At 41.9% G+C, this 21,608-nt stretch overlaps 1 protein-coding gene across 1 annotated transcript in view; it reads left to right on the plus strand.

Moving 5' to 3' along the window:
- The first annotated feature begins 1,617 nt into the window (after positions 1 to 1,617).
- The window catches only part of LOC112250751 (AT-rich interactive domain-containing protein 3A), a 43,045-nt gene continuing 23,054 nt past the window's right edge, over positions 1,618 to 21,608 (plus strand). Inside the window, exons 1-3 of the mRNA XM_024421155.2 lie at positions 1,618 to 1,905; positions 15,900 to 16,620; positions 16,975 to 17,266. Of these exons, the coding sequence (XP_024276923.1) occupies positions 16,280 to 16,620; positions 16,975 to 17,266 (633 nt within the window). The 5' untranslated portion in view covers positions 1,618 to 1,905; positions 15,900 to 16,279. The remainder of the gene's footprint in view (positions 1,906 to 15,899; positions 16,621 to 16,974; positions 17,267 to 21,608) is intronic.

The following is a 21,608-nucleotide window of genomic DNA, read 5'->3' on the forward strand; positions in this document are numbered from 1 at the left end:
AAACTTCAATAAATGATTGAACTTCAACAAATTAGTTTATTTGTTTACTGACACAAAATGTCTTATAGGTAAATTGTTGATACTGATAAGAATGAAATTATGCTTCAATTAACATACTTGTGCTGAAAGTTGACTTAAAACAGCAATCAGCAGTTAGAACAATAACAAAGCGTACACCCCGCCCCTGTTTCAGTTAAATGTTGAGGGATGAGGCTGCAGAAATGTAACCATTCTCAAATTCATAGACCGAGCCATGGATTCATGGAATGACCATCCATTATATCAAATATATCGTTTTAACCATGTTTTGAGGCTATTTGGGGTTTGTTTACATTTACTTTGTTTACAAACATGGAGTAAAACAAGCTTTATTTTGGGTTCTGATGGGGTACGAAAGATGAACTATATCCTTCAAGAATTAATGGGTACATAATGAATACATAAGTAAAACAAATGGATGTAGCAACTGCAGATTGCCCCTTTAAGTCCTGTCTCACTTCAGCATTGTTAAAACTGACATTTGACTATAAAATATAGTAGGCCTACACTAGTGAAACAGACCTGCAAACCAAAGATTTTTTACAAATGTATACAATTTGTGCCAAAGGTCTACATTCTTCATTATATCACCTTCAATGGCAAGAAAAAAACATATATGGAACCGAACCTGATTTAAAAGTATAAATGATATCAACACATTACGCTGCTTAAATCAGAAATGCAATTCTGCTCAAGTATCACATTTGTTTAAATGAGTAGCCAAATCTTTGCAGTCTGGGCAAGAATAGGCGACCTCAACTAATTCTTGCTATGGTCAGTAGTTTGACCATTATTGTACTGTTATTGACTCTTTAATTAATTAAAGGAGAGTAGTAGTAATTTGATACATTAATTAATGATACAATCATTTAAATGTATGTATTAGAGCTCATGCAGTTATCTTCGGTTTAGTAATTGGTATTTATAATTACAAATACTGTAGCTGTATTGTAGCTAACCTTTGCTGGGTGATTGAAATGCATAACCCCTTTATAGGACAAGTAGTCTAACTCTGAAGAAACGCTATATTTCTCTTAATTGTTATGCATTAATGATAGTTAATATAATAATCATTATTAATAATATTATAATAATGAAATAATTGACGTTTATTTCCCAAGAAAATTCACATGGTAAATTTGGTAAGGAATAAGTTAAACGTATAAGCGATAATTAGGAGGCGTGGACTTAACTCTTCATTTGGTCTGTTTACTTCTTCTGCTATATATTAAGCATACAGTAGACACCACCCACCTACCCGCTGTAGGGTTAAAATGATCACCACCTAAGGGAACGTCGCCAAAAGCTCTTCATGGGTTAGGTAGTCTTCATTATAATTTCAAGGGACAATCTGCCAAGTTTCCAACTATGACTACGCCGAGGTGTGCTTAAGCAGAAAATTGTTAACGCATTCCTCGAATTATAGAACGCGCACACGTTTCAACATCTCTTAGTTATTTCAACAACATGAAACGTATAAAGTCGGTTTATAATGCAATTATTTCCCCCACATTGACAGCACATATATATTACACTTGCCGACATTCCCTTTGTATTGGGGTAGGTTGGCCCCCTCTGATTCAGAGGTTAGGAATTTGCATCCGATTGCTGTTTGTCAACCAATGATTTGACTCTACGACCGTGAGCACGCCTTGGATTAGGCAAAGATACAATGTAACCTCTGAATCAAAGCCATACGTTGAAATCGAATAATATGTATACAACGGAATAGAAATATCACAATCAATTGATATCAGTTTACTACTATATATGAAATGTACAATCAATAACCACCAGAACGCCGTAGATTCAGGGGAAATCAGGAATGTTTGTTCCGAGTGCAAAAACAAAACGGAAGCTGATTTGGTAAGTTTTTTTTTCTCTCTCTCTTATTGTGGCTCACATATTCGATTTGATTTGGATTTATACAAATAAGCGCCAGTCTTATTCTGTCTGTTTAAAAATATATATATAATGTCTGATTTAACTTGACTAATCGGATACAGTCTAATGTATTCGTATACGTATGCTGCCATGTGTGCAGTACATTCCCTTTTCGATATGTGGCGACGTGCCAAGTAATTCAATGATGTTATGATATAAAAGCTTCAGTTATTATTATGGAATCCATCTGTGATCAATATGTTTCTGTGAAGCCTTTTCAACTGCAGTTATCCAGAGTTTGGGTTAATTTTGCATTTGCAAATAATTATTTAATAGACTTTCTAATATAAATAAGTGTGCTATTTAACCTTTATTTAACTAGGCAAGTCAGTTAAGAACAAATTCTTATTTACAACGACGGCCTACATCGGCCAAACCTTCCCCTAACCCAGACAACGCTGGACCAATTGTGTGCTGCCCTATGGGACTCCCGATCACGGACGGTTGTGATACAGCCCGGGATTGACCCCGGGTATGTAGTGACGCCTCTAGCACTGCAATGCAGTGCCTTAGACCGCGCGACACTGAAGGTCACATTAGTTTGGCGAATGGGGAAGTTGGAAACAGATAACAGCTGTATTTACAACTGGCCTGAAGCCAAGTTAAATAGAAAACAAAAAACTTTAATGAAAGTTATGAATATAAAAACCAACGGGCCTATTATATTTATCAGGTAAATTACATGATATAGCATGGAATCAATTGGGCCTTTTCAGCACTGCTGGCCTGTTTTTGAATTGAATTGACTTTTTGTAGATCCATAAAAGTTGCAGCATTTACATTTAGATGAATGGTGAGGGGGAAACACTCCACTCTTAGGAAAACGGTGCTATTTAGAACCTACAAGGTTTCTTCCGCTGTCCCCATCGGAGAACCCTTTGAATAACAATTTGTGGTTCCAGGTAGAACCCTTCTGGTTCCAGGCAGAAAGAACCCATTTCAGTTCCATGTAGAACCCTTTCCACATAGGGTTCTACATGAAACCCAAAGTGTTCTACCTGGAACCAGGTGGGGACAGCTGAAAAACCCCTTTGGATCTCCTTTTTCTAAGAGTTTTAATACACAAGCAGTGTTTCCCAGATATTCATTTGCACAAGCCACCCTTGCTTCGTACATTTCTAATGAATGCCTACATGTGTATCAACTATAGTGCATAATGTATATATGTGTGGTATATGTCTATGTTTGTTTAGACAGCCCAACTTGTATGTTGAGATGGCAAATTTGAACAAGTAGAGCAAAGCAAGGGGATAGGAAGTGTCTTACGTAAGTGCCCCCAAAAAAAGGGCGTTTGGGTCTAGCAGTATGGAAGGAAATGAAGTCTGCAACAATCAAATGTCATCTCTTTGACTGTTACTACATCATGACATAAGGTGCCTGTGTCTATGGTTCCAATTTGGTAATACATTGATTCTGGCCCTTGAAGGTTTTGAGAAAGACTCATCACAAGTCTCTTTTAAGTGTGTGACAAAAATGTCCCTTGGGTGAGCTGTAAGCATGGCATTTGTGATTTCATTGGAGATGACTAACCAGGGTTAAACTCTGGAAGAACTTGCTAAGACTTTCAATCATTGTGTGTATACAGAGGCTGACTTACAATATACTCTTGGAAAAAAAGAGTCCAGAAAACACACACACACACACATGCAATGTTGTTTGTTTGTTTGATTTATTTTATTCATGTTAGCCTGACAAATAACAATCAAAACAGTATTTTATCTCACTATCATACCCAGCCATGGTATTATCTCTATTTGAAATCTGTGTGGACAGCATGCCAAATTATGAAACCATAGTTGCTCACTTTGTGCCTTTCCATATTTATAGCCTACTGTAACGCAGCATCCCATACATATTCCTTTTCCAATGGCGGGCCATTCTCCATATTAGCCTGCAATGAGTCCTCGTTAAGAAAAGGGGGATTTGCTCAGTGATTGGACCTCTTTTGGATTAGAAACGTATGGTGGGCGATCAAGCTCAGATCTTAAAGGCCCAATGTCTTTGCATAATGAAGGCAGTCTAATGAATAACATGCCTTGTCAAGGCAGAATTTCTGTTACAATCGGACATGTTGTGGCCAAGAAATAGTTTAGAATGTGTTCAGAGCGCAAACTGGGCTCACTAAGGAAGCGCTTTTGTAGTTCCATCAAAGTGAAAACTGTAACTGAGATAGTGAACCGGAAAACAAACAAGTACTTTTGGTTGGACATGTAACATCTATCATATGATTTGTACATGGTGGTAGTCTAGAGATAATGTCATTTTTCTAGGAAGCCGGGGAGTCAGCTGATTTTTTTTTTCCCTTTTGTGGAAAATATTTCTGGTCCCTCCCTTTTTATTTCTTGTTTTTTTTGTGTGTGAAAATAAAACTATTGGAGATCTTCATACTCTTGTTTAATGGAATTATACTTAGTTATGTTATACAGAATATGTCAGGAATTCTATAAAAAACGAGATTGTGCACATTGTGTCTTGAATCCTCAATATAAATTCAGTGTTATAACAGAATTATTCACTATTTCCACTAACACGACACTAATCCTGTTGTTGCATCTGGAATTCAATCAGCAGTCATTTTATAATTTTAAAAAAAAGTAATCAAACAAGGGCAATTTGTAGAACAGTGACAGCATCTTCATCCTTGTCGATACATTACAATAGCTAAAACCAATTTGAACTGAGCTATCGTGTTTCTAAGCTATGAGCTTAACATCCATCCAATAGTTCTCTGCTATAGCCTTGTGTGAATGTCTCCTTTTCCCAGGTGCAGTGAAAATACAGACTCACCTAACAGCTTAGTTGTTTATGAACACACTGGCAAAATATGAAGAATAAAAATGTGGCCTATGTTTGCTGTTGAAATGTATGTTTTTATAGACACGTTTATATCTCAATGTAGCTCAGTTTATATCAGCTATAGTTATGATAGAAATGACATGGGTAAAATATTGTTACTATCCAATCTTACATCTACAGTGTAATTGGTTTCAAGTGACTTCATGTCACAAAGGATGACCGTCCTCTAAATACACATTTAGTTTGGCCGTATGACATACATCTTGTGATATTTGCCAGACATATTCATAACAGACAAGTAAGCAATTTGAATAAGTCTATAGTATCAGTGAACAGTAACCACAAAGGTCAATGAATTGAGAATTTGTTTTAAAAGGAGGATACATCTTCAACTGTCAAATACTGTATGTTTGAACTGAGTGCTTTATTTGTAGTGATCATACTTTTGTACTGTCATCGTCCTGTTGTTGCTTAGATATATTTGTTGCAATAAAATGTAAATTGACATCTGTTGTCTTCTATAATTGTAATATCGTATGTCGTTTTCTATTACTGCTGCTCAGTGACCACACAAACCCAAAATGCCTCTTTACTCCACTACTGTAGTTTCCCTGCCATTTAAGGGGGAAGTGTAGTGAGTTGGCTCGTTTTTCAGCTGTTCCTTTGCCAAAACCCACATATCAAAGTGTCCTTCTGGCACACAAGCCGTTTCTGTGTTTCTCCTGACAAAAAAAAGGAAAAGAAAATCACTACTTCACTCTTTGGGTTCAAGCCATGGGGGAATCCCGGAAGACTGATAGTGACGTAATGTAGGTGGAATGAAATTTGGGTAAGAATCTTTCTGTGGGAAGAGCCATGTTATTTGTCCACCAATAACATTGAAATACGTTTTGCGTGGACAACTGCCAGTGCAATTATATTGAAAGCCAGAGTCCTAGTCATCCAGGACTATCCTTACAGGTGTCTGCCTTGAGACCAACACAGAGCTTCGCACGTGTCCATCTAGGAGTTTATTTGCGCTTCATATTTACACCCCTTGGCATGAATGTGTGATGAATGAGCAAGTTGGCAACTTGCCCCAAGAATAAAATCAAGACAAGCTACTGGATAACTATAGTTACCGACTGGGCTCCCGAGTCGGTTGCATGTTTTGCATACACAGGCACACAGCATGTGTCATGTAGCCCACATGTACGTGTCATTTTTTTCACCAGACTAGATTAGGAATCCATGCCAAAGAGCTGTTTCCTGCCTATCGCTCCTCACTTACCCAGACAATGGCTGGATTGTACAAGATTAAATTGAATCAAATTGTATTGGCCGTGTACACATTGTGTACTGTTATCGCAGGTGCAGCGAAATGCTTATGTTTCTAGCTCCAACAGTGCAGTATACCTAACAATACACACAAATCCCAAAAATACAAAGAAATATCAGAACAAGCAATGTCAGAGTCGTGTGTGTGTGTGTGTGTGTGTGTGTGTGTGTGTGTGTGTGTGTGTGTGTGTGTGTGTGTGTGTGTGTGTGTGTGTGTGTGTGTGTGAGAATGTAAATATATACTGAATAGGAAAGGTATGTACAGCAGTTATATAGGATGACTGGAATACAGTATATGCATATGAAGTGGGTAAAAACAGTATGTAAACATGATTAAAGGTACCAGTGTTAAATGACTGTACAGTACATAGGGCAGCAGTCTCTTAAGGTGCAGGGTAGAGTACTGGGTGGTAGCTTGCTAGTAACAATGAGTAAGTTCAAGACAGGGTGTTGGGCAGAAGCCGGCTAGTGGTGACTATGGCCTCCCTGCAATTGTATGAATCAACAAGTTAATCCAGTTTGGGGCATTTGTGTTTCAATGTAGATACACTTCATACGCATATTAAGTACCTCCTCTTCAGCTCAGTCCTTAGGGAGAATTATTTTCCTGTGTCACTTAAAGAGTGAACATGGAAATGAGTCTCACTGCGTCTTATCTAGGAAATGCATTTCTAGGGCTGTTTCTTAACTCTCCGGGAAAAAATATAAATAATGCTGCTTTTTAAAGGAATTAATAGCATCAGACATGATCAAACAGGGAACAATGATAATGGCTAATGGGCAGTGAAAGGCCAATATCCACAAGAGAGAGCTAACTGTATCGACAGGCAGAATTTCCTTTCAGAGGTCATATAACATCTATGTGTGTGTCATTCATCCTATACAAGAGTAGTCTTACAGTTGCAACAGCTGTGCAAGGTTTAGTTGTTTGTTACGTGGGAGATCTGATATACTAAGATCACCATTGATTCAGAAGCCAGAGTGCTGGTGTCAGAACCTAGAGAACTGAGCACTAGCAAAACTGCAATGGCCATTGCTGGTGCTGCAGTAGAGAACCTTTCAAACTGAATTAGTTACTTTATTAAAGTTGTTGATGACTTTCCAATTACAGCAACCTTATTCTCTGATTTTTAGCTTTTATATTGGAAGTACTTGGCTGGTTTACTCTTCTGCATGTTCAACATGGTCAATCTGGAACGTATAGTCTCAATTAGGGCTGTTGTGATGACCGTATTAAAAATGACCGTATTGAAAATGAATCGCACACATATACTAAATAATATGTAAAGACAAGATTAAATCAAGAATAGTCTGAGTGACTATTAGCCTATCACTTGTGAATAATGCCCAGCATAAGAAACTGCCTTATTTTTGTTGCAACTTTTCCTCCATCATAGTCGCACACCTTATGTAGCCTAGCCCATAGGCCTATATCTTTTAATAAGATTTGTATCACAACTAAAGTGGCCAAATAACTTCATAAAATTAAGCACATTATGCCGCTTTACAAGGGGTGTAGAGCCTAGCTGGCATACATAAGCAGCGCGTGAGATTCAAGTTTGGGGGAGATCATTTTCACCATAAAAATGTACCTTTATGATAAAAGTATTACATGCATAACCGCATTTGTGGTCACTTTTGAGAATGGTGTTTTCCTGCTCATGGAACATTCACGCTTATAGCCTACTGTCATGTGCGCATTACTGCGCTTATAATGTAAAGAAATAACATAATAGTTTATCAACAACCACTCCCTCCGTTCTCATAGACGAGGCTGCAGTGGAGCAGGTTGAGAGCTTCAAGTTTCTTGGTGTCCACATCACCTACAAACTAACAGGGTCCATGCACACCAAGAAGAGGGCACAACAAAACCTATCCCCCCTCAGGAGACTGAAAAGATTTGGCATGGGTCCTCAGATCCTCAAAAGGTTTTACAGCTGCACCATCGAGAGCATCCTGACTGGTTGCATCACTGCCTGGTATGGCAACTGCTTGGTCTCCGACCGCAAGGCACTACAGAGGGTAGTGCGAACGGCCCAGTACATCACTGGGGCCAAGCTTCCTGCCATCCAGGACCTCTATACCAGGCGGTGTCAGAGGAAGGCCCTAAGAATTGTCAAATACTCCAGCCATCCGAGTCATAGACTGTTCTGTCTGCTACCGCACAGCAAGTGGTACCAGAGCACCAAGTCAAGCCATAAAACTCCTGAACACCTAGTAAAATGGCTACCCAGACTATTTGCATTGCCCCACCTCTCTTACACCGCTGACCGCTGCTACTCTCTATGCATAGTCACTTTAATATCTCTACGTTCATGTACATGAACTCAGCAAAAAAAGAAACGTCCCTATTTCAGGACCCTGTCTTTCAAAGATAATTCGTAAAAATCCAGATAACTTCACTCATCTTCATTGTAAAGGGTTTAAACATGGTTTCCCATAAATAATTAATGATCATGCACCTGTGGAACTGTCGTTAGTGGTGTCTTAACAGCTTACAGACGCTAGGCAATTAAGGTCACAGTTATGAAAACTTAGGACAGTAAAGAGGCCTTTCTACTGACTCTGAAAAACACCAAAAGAAAGATGCCCAGGGTCCCTGCTCATCTGCGTGAACGTGCCTTAGGCAAGGAGGCATGAGGACGGCGGATGTGGCCAGGACAATAAATTGCAATGTCCGTACTGTGAGACGCCTAAGACGGCGCTACAGGGAGACCGGACGGACAGCTGATTGATCATCCTCGCAGTGACAGACCACATGTAACAACACCTGCACAGGATCGGTACAGCTGAACATCACACCTACGGGACAGGTACAGGATAGCATCAACAACTGCCCGAGTTTCATCAGGAACGCACAATCCCTCCATCAGTGCTCAGACTGTCCGCAATAGGCTGAGAGAGGCTGGACTGAGGGCTTGTAGGCCTGTTGTAAGGCAAGTCCTCACCAGACAACACTGGCAACGTTGCCTATGGGCACAAACCCACCATTGCTGGACCAGACAGGACTGGCAAAAAGTGCTCTTCACTTACGAGTCGCGATTATGTCTCACCAAGTGTGATGGTCGGATTTGCGTTTATCGTCGAAGGAATGAGCATTACACCGAGACCTGTACTCTGGAGCGGGATCGATTTGGAGGTGGAGGGTCCGTCATTGTCTGAGGCGGTGTGTCACAGCATCATCGGACTGAGCTTGTTGTCATTGCAGGCAATATCAACGCTGTGCGTTACAGGTGAAGACATACTCCTTCCTCATGTGGTACCCTTCCTGCAGGCTCATCCTGACATGACCCTCCAGCATGACAATTCCACCAGCCATACTGCTCGTTCTGTGCGTGATTTCCTGCGGGACAGAAATGTCAGTGTTCTGCCATGGCCAGAGAAGAGCCCGGATCTCAATCCCATTGAGCACGTCTGGGACCTGTTGGATCGGAGGGTGAGGGCTAGGGCCATTGGTGGAAGAGTGGGGTAACATCTCACAGCAAGAACTGGCAAATCGGGTGCAGTCCATGAGGAGGAGATACACTGCAGTACTTAATGCAGCTGGTGGCACACCAGATACTTACTGACTTACTTTTGATTTTAATCCCCCCTCCCCCCTTTGTTCACAGACACATTATTCAATTTCTGTTAGTCACATGTCTGTGGAACTTGTTCAGTTTATGCTTCAGTTTTTGAGTCTTGTTATGGTCACACAAATATTTACATGTTAAGTTTACTGAAAATAAACGCAGGTGACAGTGAGAGGACGTTTCATTTTTTGCTGAGTTTATTACCTCAACGAACCGGTGCCCCGCACATTGACTCTGTACCGGTACCCCCATGTATGCATGTCTTGCTATTGTTATTTTACTGCTGCTCTTTAATTACTTGTTACCTTTATTTCTTGTTCTTATCTTTATTTTTTTTAACTGCATTGTTGTTTAGGGGCTCGAAAGTAAGCATTTCACTAAGGTCTACACGTGTTGTTGTATTCGGCGCATGTGACTAATAAAAATGTTTGATTTGACATTTAAAACTAAACGTTCTGATCTGTTGCGTCAGCCACTTTGCGTTAAAAAATGTTTTGATGCTAGTGGTTGTATGCTAGTGGGATCTATCACATCCCACAACTCTCCTAGACTATCTTTGGAATATTTATTTCTAGCACAGAATAGGTCAACGTTTGTACTCTGGGGGATGGTAGATTGACATAGACTAGTGCTTTTGCTGTTTGTTAGACCTACTCATCTTGTTGGCTGATGAAAAGTAAATGTGGACAATTCTTCCAATATCTTCAATATGCACCTCAGAATCAGATAAGGACAGGTGCAGTTGCATCCCCGTTGGGTCTGTCTTCACTTGTAGCCTGTGAGCAATACCCAATCGTGATTGAGAGCCATGTGAGAGTGGGCAGCACTCAGGGAGAAGGGCACAACGCAGCACTGCAGCACAACGGCCATTGACTTTCAATGACAGCCAAACAATGGGGATGCCGCCGTGAAATTTGAGGCATTATCAAGTGCTAGTCAAATCGTGAATGAGAGACTGATAAAGTGTGTACTGCCTGCACAAAAAAAACAGAGCTCATGCCTTTCAAGCAAATTTTTTGAAATCATCATTACAGTCACATCATACAGCCTTAGTGTATTAAAAATCTAAACCTATAGCCCAACGTTTGTAGAACTAAAGTTACATAACTCTAAATTAAGCATATAGGAATACCTATTTCTTTGTTAACCATTTATTCAACTTTTTTTAAATGCAGATGTTCCCAAAGGTCTGCATCTGTGTGGAATCCAGGAGATGCTAAATGTGTTAATGTAAATTACCATGAGACCGACAGTTATTTGTTTGACAATCACCGGCTGACTAAATTTTGTGATCACCACAGCTCTAGTCTCAACTGAAATCCTGACTTCGCCAATCGTATGTTGACTTCCACGTCACACTATTTCCCTCCCATGGCTCAATGGAGAGTACAATGCTGCTCTTGATAGCAGGGTTGTTGCTAGCCTTGTTGCTAGCCTAGTGTTAACCTATCATTCAGAGATGAGCACAGGCAATAGTCAATCAATCCATCCATCCTTCATGTATTTTCAGTCCCATTGATTGACCTTTTGCTCTGAAAAATGAATAAAAACTGGTTTGCAGTTTCATTCCATCATGACTATATTGAAGTGAATAGTCAGTAGGTTACTACCTGTGTCAGCATTTTCAAAATGGCTGAATTTGTGTGTTTGATTGAAAACTCCCCCCAAATTCCTCTAAACTTTTATAATAAGGAGATCATTGGATTACGATTATTCTGAAATTTGACCAACATAATTTAATAGCTGGCTTTGCTAATCAGATTTGAGATTTGAGCCCCATGCTGAATGTATTGTGGAAGAGGTTGGTGGAAAGTGCGGGTGACACTTCCTGAATTATCTTGTTGTTAGTGTAATGGGCTCAATAGAAGCAGTGTTATTCTCTCCAGAGGTAATACCTGTAGGAATGTGACAGAATACCACATACCAGTAATCAAGACCAGCACTATTGACCAGGTTTTAGAAATGGACCTTGTGTTTTATGGTGGTTATCTGGTCTGCAAAAGGCCTCCATCTGTATTCTAAGCAAAAAAAGGAGATGTCAAGATGTGGTCTGTAGTCTCAGAATATGTTGGAGAGATCCCTACACACTTCCAAACTCAACTAGCGCTTTTCTGTCCAATACCAGCTTGCCGGTTAAATATACACTGCAAATGACAATGTTACCAATGCACAATTTTAGTGCTCTGTACTGTCTCATGCATTCTTTAGGAGACTATAGTTGAATATTAGAGCTTTATGTGAGGTGACAGAGACCCTTTATCACGTTGGAATTAGACCCTTAGCGCTTTCCTTATCTTTTTGTCCTGTTTGTTCAGACCTCACAATCTTCCACCCTCACCCCTCCCTCGGTCTCTGTGCCAGTAGGTAACCAGAGGATTAACCCAATAGCTCTCATCATTCGTCCCTTATCCTTCTTTTAAACCGGCTGTCCACCCGGTTGGCTTCGTGGCAACCTCCAACAATAACCCTATGGTCAGATCACTTATGGGTGTCCATTGCTGTAGTTTAAAGCCAAAATACATTTCAATAGGTTGCAATGATACTGTGATTGACTCAAGGTTGTGGTTCACATTGTGTGTTGTGTAGAGCAGTATACTGAAGTTACTCAGTTTGCCCTAGCCATTCACCACCTGTGACGCAAAATAACTTGTTTGCACCAGAAGGCTGACCACGCCTACATCTATTTTGCATAACAAAGATGAATGATAATGGCATTATTATGCAGTCACACGAATCATTGACATAGTCCCAAAGTTATTTATATAATGGTGGTGAATGTGATGCAGCGCTTCAATGTTCCCTATTGACAATCAGAATGATGAATGAATGATCTAACATACAGTCCTCACTCTATCTTGCCATGTCTGTGGGAAATCAAAGATGTTGGCCACCAAAAAAGGCATTTGAAGCAGAGAAACCACTAACACCTCCCACAATTCAATGTATTTTAATCAGGAACAGCAAAGACCTTGAAAGCAGTTTGCTGTTCTGCTATGGTGTGTCTCTGTAATGGAATATTTCCAAATATAAGGAAGCACATTTTGTGCAAAATTTTAGAGAACCACTCAGTCGTGAAGCAGTCAGTTTTGAATTGGGCTTAACCACTGGCTTATGAAACTGTATTGTGAAACATTGGGGGCTGCAAATTGGCGTAAGATAAATAATTATGGTCAATGCATTTGACTGTTGATGATTTCAACATGTATGTTTAGAATGTAATAGCAACACAGTTTTTGTGTGTAACCCCTAGTCTAGTTTTATGGTTGCAATAAACAGACAAGATACTTGTTACCATAGTGCTATAGAACTTGATACAATATGATACGCTATATGGCCAAAAGTATGGCCGAGCAGTCGCAACAAAAGCCTAAGATCACCATGCGCAATGCCATGCGTCGGTTGGAGTGGTGTAAAGGTCACCGCCATTGGACTCTGGAGCTGTGGAAACGCGTTCTCTAGAGTGATGAATCACGCTTCACCATCTGGCAGTCCGACGGACTAATCTGGGTTTGTCAGATACAGGAGAACACTACCTGCCCCAATGCTTAGTGCCGACTGTAGAGTTTGGTGGAAGAGGAATAATGGTTTGGGCTTGGCCCCTTAGTTCCAGTGAAGGTAAATCTGAAACGGTTTGTCGAGATCGTTGTGGAAGAACTTGACTGGCCTGCACAGAGCCCTGACCTCAACCCCATCAAACCCCTTTTGGATAAATTGGAACGCTGACTGCAAGCCAGGCCTAATCCCCCAACATTAGCACCTGACTTCACTAATGCTCGTGGCTGAATGGAAGCAAGTCCCCGCAGCAATGTTCCAACATCTAGTGAAAAGCCTTCGCAGAAGAGTGGAGCCTGTCATAGTAGCAAAAGGAGGACCAACTCCATATTAATGCCCATGATTTTGGCATGAGATGTTCGACGAGCATGTCTACATACTTTTGGCCATGTATTGTATGATGTTCTATTGCTACACTTTTGGATCCAACAACTGCAGTGACACAGTTGCCCTCTGTGCCAGAAAATAATGTTGCGTGAATCGATATTGAATGTCTCTCACCTCTGCTAATACAACTGTTCATCTGGTGTTTATTTCTTGTCTCCTGACACACAAGCCCATAGAAGGGACAAAGAGGTTTGCCAGTGCTGTTTTAGTCACTTTATTATCCCATTCATACTAAGACATTTTTCTGCCAACTTTACCATACCGCCAACTTTCTTTTCTGCCTTTTCCTTATATCTGAAAGGTATTGCCGGTATCAAAGCCAAAACTTTTTTTATTTCCGCTTAAAGACCTAGTAATAATTTCGGTAAACAAGTGAAGGTGGTATAGCTCATCTATTCGTTTGCTCATCTATCACTGATCAGAAACATTTAGCATGCAATAATGTAGCCCAAATCAAGTGTAGGCCTACTATTTTGCCCGATCGAGTATAGGCAACTCCAAAAGCCAACGGAGGTCGTGAAATATGAACACAAGACCGCTTTTGAAAATAGAATTCCTATTACTTTCAGTCGGGAAAAATATTATTTGTATTTTATTCTGTTATATTCCATTATGTTCTTACTACAAAATATGTGTGTTGACTGTGATCGTGGTAGGTGTGTCTTGTCTGTTTTAATTCCAGAGGCAACCTAGTCTGTTCAACACCTGCTTGGAGAATCTGTCTTCATATCCCTGTCAGTGTGTGCTCTTGTTTCTAGAGCAACATATGTAAAGCTTATCTTTGTTCTGACCTAGATGTGACCTAGGCCTTGTTCAATCAAAATGTAGACCATAGAAGCAACTACAGTGCCTTCAGAAGTATTCACAACCCCCTTGACTTTTTCCACATTTGATGGTTACCAGGAAGACAGTGAATATGTCTGAGTTACAGTTTTTGACTTAAATCTACTTAAAAATCTATGGAAAGACCTGAAAATGATTGTCTAGCAATGATTAATGACCAATTTAACAGAATCATTTTGAGAAAAGAAAATGGGCAAATGTTGCACAATCCAGGTGTGAAAAGCTCTTACACAGAAAGACTCTTTCGTTGCCTAAGGGGATTCTAACATGTATTGACTCAGGGGTGTGAATACTTATGTAAATGAGACAGCTCTGTATTTACTTTTCAATAAATGTAAAGCAATTTATAAAAACATATTTTCACTTTGTCATTATGGGGTATTGGTTGTAGATGGGCGAGAGAAAAAAATCATATTGAATCCATTTTGAATTCAGGCTGTAACACAACAAAATGTGGAATAAGTCAAGGGGTACTGAAGGCACTGTAGGAGCCAAATCTGGTATGTCTCACTATGAATTGCTGTCCATGTGAGTCATTTGAGTAAAGTACAAATAGATCTTAGTCATCCTAGAAAATACTCTTGAGTAATGTTTATTGGACAAATTACGTACTGGTCATGCAAATCGGGGCTGTATCATGGATTTCCCCCTTATATTTGAATTTCTGACCAACAATATGTCCTACCATGAATAGGGTGGTTTTATGTCCTTCAGCCATTGTGTGTGTAAATGTTGGTAAAACACTCAATCACAGTGTAAAAGCTGATGAGCATAACACGTTGAGCCTGTTACCCATAGACAGATAGGCTAGTTTACATTTTTTGTTAAGCTTGTATTCAATTTCCCTTCCTCCATTTATCCCTGTCACAAGGAGAGTTATGGGTGATTTAAGAGAAAATTGTCAACCTTAATACAGTCAGACCCTGTCGTTTTAAAAGAAACTGAGTGGCTGCGGATCCAACTTCTCTAGACCCCTCTTCCCGACAGCTAAAGGTCAGAAGCTTCTGCGCATGTGCAGGATTCCTTACTTTGCACACCGTCTCTACTCGTTCGGCTACCCAGAGAACAGACTACTCTGGCGAATGGTGCTCATTTAAGAAAGCTGAATCAATGTCTGAAAGATCACATAATGACCGTATTCAACATTACAAAACCGAATATAATAGCATAGTATAACGTTACTTTAAAACAAAAATACCACCTCCTTTAATGGTACGATTTTATAATGATTGTTCGACTAGTGGCCAATACTCAACAGAGCGCACCACTAGGCAAAATAAACTTGGTTATTATTCTACAATGTAGAAAATAGTAAAAATAAAGAACAACCCTTGAATGAGTAGGTGTGTCTAAACTTTTGACGGGTACTGTATGTGCTTACCAACATGTGAAAAATGTTGAAGCAGTGGCTGGTGCTTTGTCTCACATGTGTTTGTCTCTTTCCCACAGGCCCTGGTAAATCCCTTCCGGTGAAGTCCACAGAGAGATTTTCAGCCACTAGTTCTTAAGTACAGCACTCACATGGACTCTGCTAAGTGGTGAGACTTCACTGACCTTCCCTGCACTGAGAAACGGCACAAGAGACTTCCGGCTCGGGAACTGTGGACAGTGTCCGAGTGTATGTCTCATCGCTCTAAGCACCCTTCCCACTCTTCAAGAACCTACCCGTCAAAAGAGCTCTGCAGCCGCTGAGTTAGTTGGTCAGGCCTTCTATCCAGCCCCTCAGCATCAGGACTTAGAGAGGTGGCAGCCCACACCGGCCCCTGTGACTGGAGCTGTTCAGGGGGAGGGGAAGGAGACCACTGACTGGTGCATCACTTTCCCTTGAGATGAAGCTTCAAGCCGTGATGGAGAACCTTCACAGGCAGCAGAGGGCCAAGTTGCTGATGGAACTGGAGCAGCAACAGCTGCAGCAGGGTGGCGCTCTGCAGGGTCATGGATGTACCTCCACCCGCATTGGGGACGAGCTGATGGGAAGCCCTGCCCCCGAGGCGGAGCACGCCCAGATGGCGGCGCTGGCAGCCATGAGAGCAGTGGCGGCAGGGCTGCAGAGGGCCTCGGACAGCCCCACTTCAGAGCGCAGCATTAAGGGACAGGAGGAGGATGACGAGGATGAGGAAGGAGAGGAGCAGTACAAGGATATGATGGACTCTGTGGAAGAGGAGCAGATGTGAGTAGGACTGCCTCATTCTTCTACCCTGTTGTCTTCATTTCACCTTGAATGTCTGACTTGCTTTGCTCTGGTGCTCTGGTGATTTGCTCTGGTCTAGGGTTTTGTCTGGTCTTTGTTCACTTGTAATGGGTGAGCGATTCATACACATTTCCTCAATCTTTACCATTTAGCCTATATAATGCAACACCTTTTTAAAGTTTCAATGGTGTGTTAGCTAGCTTTCCATCGAATGTAATCATTGCCCTTACTGGTTACACAAGTGCACCAGTATACAGGTATATTTCAGGTATATGCCATTTTGTGTATGGATGTTGTAACATGCGGGTGGCGTGGCTTTTCTCTCGGCTGCAGAAAGCAGAAGTGGGATGAGGAGGACTTTGAGGGGGAGATGGAGGAGGACTACGAGGACGAGCTAGTCAACGAGGGCCTGCCTACAGGCCGGGAAGCGGTGGCCCCGGGGAAGGGCATCCTGCTGCTGCCTCACCGCCAGCTGCACCCCCACTCCCAGATGCTGAAGCCGGCCCGGCCCAGCCCCGACCCAGACCAGGAGCCCCGAGCGGCCATCCTCCCCCCACACGGATCCCAGAGCCAGCTGGGTGGCCTGGACCATGGGGACTGGACCTACGAAGAGCAGTTCAGACAGGTAGGACTCGGGGGGGGGGGGCAGTAACCGAAAGGTTGCTGGTTTAAATCAATCAGCCGACTAAGTGAAAAATCTGTCATGAGCCCTGTAGCACGTCACTTAACCCATATTGCTCCTGTAACTATGCCACTTTGTTTACATACCCTACATTACTCATCTCATATGTATATACTGTACTCGAAACCATCTACTGCATCTTGCCTATGCCGTTCTGTACCATCACTCATTCATATATCTTTATGTACATATTCTTTATCCCTTTACACTTGTGTGTATAAGGTAGTAGTTTTGGAATTGTTAGGTCAGATTACTTGTTGGTTACTACTGCATTGTCGGAACTAGAAGCACAAGCATTTCGCTACACTCGCATTAACATCTGCTAACCATGTGTATGTGACAAATAAATTTGATTTGATATACTCTGGATAGAGAGTCTGCTAAATGACAAAAATGCAAATGTTATAGTACACTCAGTAGTAGTATGATATAATCATACACAGCTGGGCTCTTCCATTTGCACCCTCCCTCCATTGAGGTATGCTCACATTGGAAAGAGTCTTGTCAAATTTCAATTCTGTTGATGTAAGCAGGAAGACGCCTAGTTGTGTATGAGGATGTCATATTGCTGAGTCTACCTTTAACCTTCCTTTGCAGTCTCGTGTTTACTGTGAAGGATTTTGGGTATGAGCAGCTGTAGTTGAGCGCAGTGGTACATTTAGCTGCTGTAAACGCTGCCACAGGGTATTTTAGAAATATTGGGGAATGCAAGTTTGCTTCACAGATTGTCATTATTTGATCAGACTTTGGAAGTTATGTAATAATGACACAAACATGGTGGTAATGTATAGGGGAGTTTGTGTATTTGGTCATATTACAGTGTAACTAGATTTTTTTTTAACCACAATTATACGTCTTATGAGTTTATCTAAAAGGATATGTGCCTTTTTAATGTGAGTTACTTAAATTGTTGCTTTCAACAAATGTTTGACAGTGTTATAAGTCCCACGGCGAAATGTGATGCATTTTCATGTTGTAGTACACGTTACCAGGAAATGTCAGTAGCTAGGTTTCCATCCAATTGGCGAGGGACTACCCTGTGTAGAAGCTCCCACGCTGAGGTCTGTCCAACGCTGGTCCGACCAAGCTGACTCCACACTCCAAGACTGCTTCCATCACGTGGACTGGGAGATGTTTCGTATTGCGTCAGACAACAACATTGACGAATACGCTGATACGGTGTGCGAGTTCATTAGAACGTGCGTTGAAGATGTCGTTCCCATAGCAACGATTAAAACATTCCCTAACCAGAAACCGTGGATTGATGGCAGCATTCGTGTGAAACTGAAGGCACGAACCACTGCTTTTAATCAGGGCAAGGTGTCTGGTAACATGACTGAATACAAACAGTGCAGCTATTCCCTCCGCAAGGCTATCAAACAAGCTAAGCGCCAGTACAGAGACAAAGTGGAATCTCAATTCAACGGCTCAGACACAAGAGGCATGTGGCAGGGTCTACAGTCAATCACGGACTACAGGAAGAAACCCAGCCCAGTCACGGACCAGGATGTCTTGCTCCCAGGCAGACTAAATAACTTTTTGCCCGCTTTGAGGACAATACAGTGCCACTGACACGGCCTGCAACGGAAACATGCGGTCTCTCCTTCACTGCAGCCGAAGTGAGTAAGACATTTAAACGTGTTAACCCTCGCAAGGCTGCAGGCCCAGACGGCATCCCCAGCCACGCCCTCAGAGCATGCGCAGACCAGCTGGCCGGTGTGTTTACGGACATATTCAATCAATCCCTATACCAGTCTGCTGTTCCCACATGCTTCAAGAGGGCCACCATTGTTCCTGTTCCCAAGAAAGCTAAGGTAACTGAGCTAAACGACTACCGCCCCGTAGCACTCACATCCGTCATCATGAAGTGCTTTGAGAGACTAGTCAAGGACCATATCACCTCCACCCTACCTGACACCCTTGACCCACTCCAATTTGCTTACCGCCCAAATAGGTCCACAGACGATGCAATCTCAACCACACTGCACACTGCCCTAACCCATCTGGACAAGAGGAATACCTATGTGAGAATGCTGTTCATCGACTACAGCTCGGCATTCAACACCATAGTACCCTCCAAGCTCGTCATCAAGCTCGAGACCCTGGGTCTCGACCCCGCCCTGTGCAACTGGGTACTGGACTTCCTGACGGGCCGCCCCCAGGTGGTGAGGGTAGGCAACAACATCTCCTCCCCGCTGATCCTCAACACTGGGGCCCCACAAGGGTGCGTTCTGAGCCCTCTCCTGTACTCCCTGTTCACCCACGACTGCGTGGCCATGCACGCCTCCAACTCAATCATCAAGTTTGCGGACGACACAACAGTGGTAGGCTTGATTACCAACAACGACGAGACGGCCTACAGGGAGGAGGTGAGGGCCCTCGGAGTGTGGTGTCAGGAAAATAACCTCACACTCAACGTCAACAAAACTAAGGAGATGATTGTGGACTTCAGGAAACAGCAGAGGGAACACCCCCATCCACATCGATGGAACAGTAGTGGAGAGGGTAGCAAGTTTTAAGTTCCTCGGCATACACATCACAGACAAACTGAATTGGTCCACTCACACAGACAGCATCGTGAGGAAGGCGCAGCAGCGCCTCTTCAACCTCAGGAGGCTGAAGAAATTTGGCTTGTCACCAAAAGCACTCACAAACTTCTACAGATGCACAATCGAGAGCATCCTGGCGGGCTGTATCACCGCCTGGTATGGCAACTGCACCGCCCTCAACCGTAAGGCTCTCCAGAGGGTAGTGAGGTCTGCACAACGCATCACCGGGGGCAAACTACCTGCCCTCCAGGACACCTACACCACCCGATGCTACAGGAAGGCCATAAAGATCATCAAGGACATCAACCACCCGAGCCACTGCCTGTTCACCCCGCTGTCATCCAGAAGGCGAGGTCAGTACAGGTGCATCAAAGCTGGGACCGAGAGACTGAAAAACAGCTTCTATCTCAAGGCCATCAGACTGTTAAACAGCCACCACTAACATTGAGTGGCTACTGCCAACACACTGTCAATGACACTGACTCTACTCCAGCCACTTTAATCATGGGAATTGATGGGAAATGATGTAAATATATCACTAGCCACTTTAAACAATGCTACCTTATATAATGTTACTTACCCTACATTGTTCATCTCATATGCATACGTTGATACTGTACTCTATATCATCGACTGCATCCTTATGTAATACATGTATCACTAGCCACTTTAACTATGCCACTTGGTTTACATACTTATCTCATATGTATATACTGTACTCGATATCATCTACTGTATCTTGCCTATGCTGCTCTGTACCATCACTCATTCATATATCCTTATGTACATATTCTTTATCCCCTTACACTGTGTATAAGACAGTAGTTTTTTTTGGAATTGTTAGTTAGATTACTTGCTCGTTATTACTGCATTGTCGGAACTAGAAGCACAAGCATTTCGCTACACTCGCATTAACATCTGCTAACCATGTGTATGTGACAAATAAAATTCGATTTGATTTGATTTGATTTGTATATTCACGTTTTTCCACCAGTGGTGGATTTCCACCAAATTGACTTGTTGAAGATAAAAATCAGCGCGTGATGACCTAGTCCTGAAAAATGTACCTTTTCCCTTAAGTTTTTATGTACCGAATAAAAAAATCTGAAGTTCAATATGTTTCCATTGCATTTTCAACTCTACAGTTCTGTCACAAATAGCAAATGTGCCTACTCTGGTCTCGGCACGTGCGATCTAGCCGGCAGTTTGCGGATACAGTCTACATGGTGAGACTATTATGGATAAGAGAGAATATTTTTATTTGTTAAAAGGCTGTCAAGCATTGATCATCATGTCACCAGAATAAGACCCTCGATATTTTTTGGAAAGGAGCGCTGTGTAATATTTGCACATAAAGGCATTTCCACCGCCATTTCTCGCATACTACATTTTGCAGACACACACAAAAGAAATCCCACCGCGTCAAACAAACAAATGATCTGTCAGCATTTAGAAAATTGTACTGAAACTTCCTGTTTCCATCACAGCTGTCGGGATTTTATTTTATACGGTATGACTTTATTCGCATAAACACTGTGGATGGAAACATGGTTAGTGTTGCTGAAATGATCCGAGTTATATCATGGTTACCTCAGAAAGGATGAATATTGTTGACAGTTAATAATTAAGATTGCCAGGATGTTTTTTTCTTTGCCCCCCGGTTAAATGTGTTTTTCTTATGATAATAGCTGAGTAGAAGTATTGTGATGGTCTGTGCCTCTCCCTGGGGAGGAAGG

Source organism: Oncorhynchus tshawytscha, linkage group LG05, assembly GCF_018296145.1.
Source record: "Oncorhynchus tshawytscha isolate Ot180627B linkage group LG05, Otsh_v2.0, whole genome shotgun sequence".
Classification (NCBI taxonomy): Eukaryota; Metazoa; Chordata; class Actinopteri; order Salmoniformes; family Salmonidae; genus Oncorhynchus; species Oncorhynchus tshawytscha.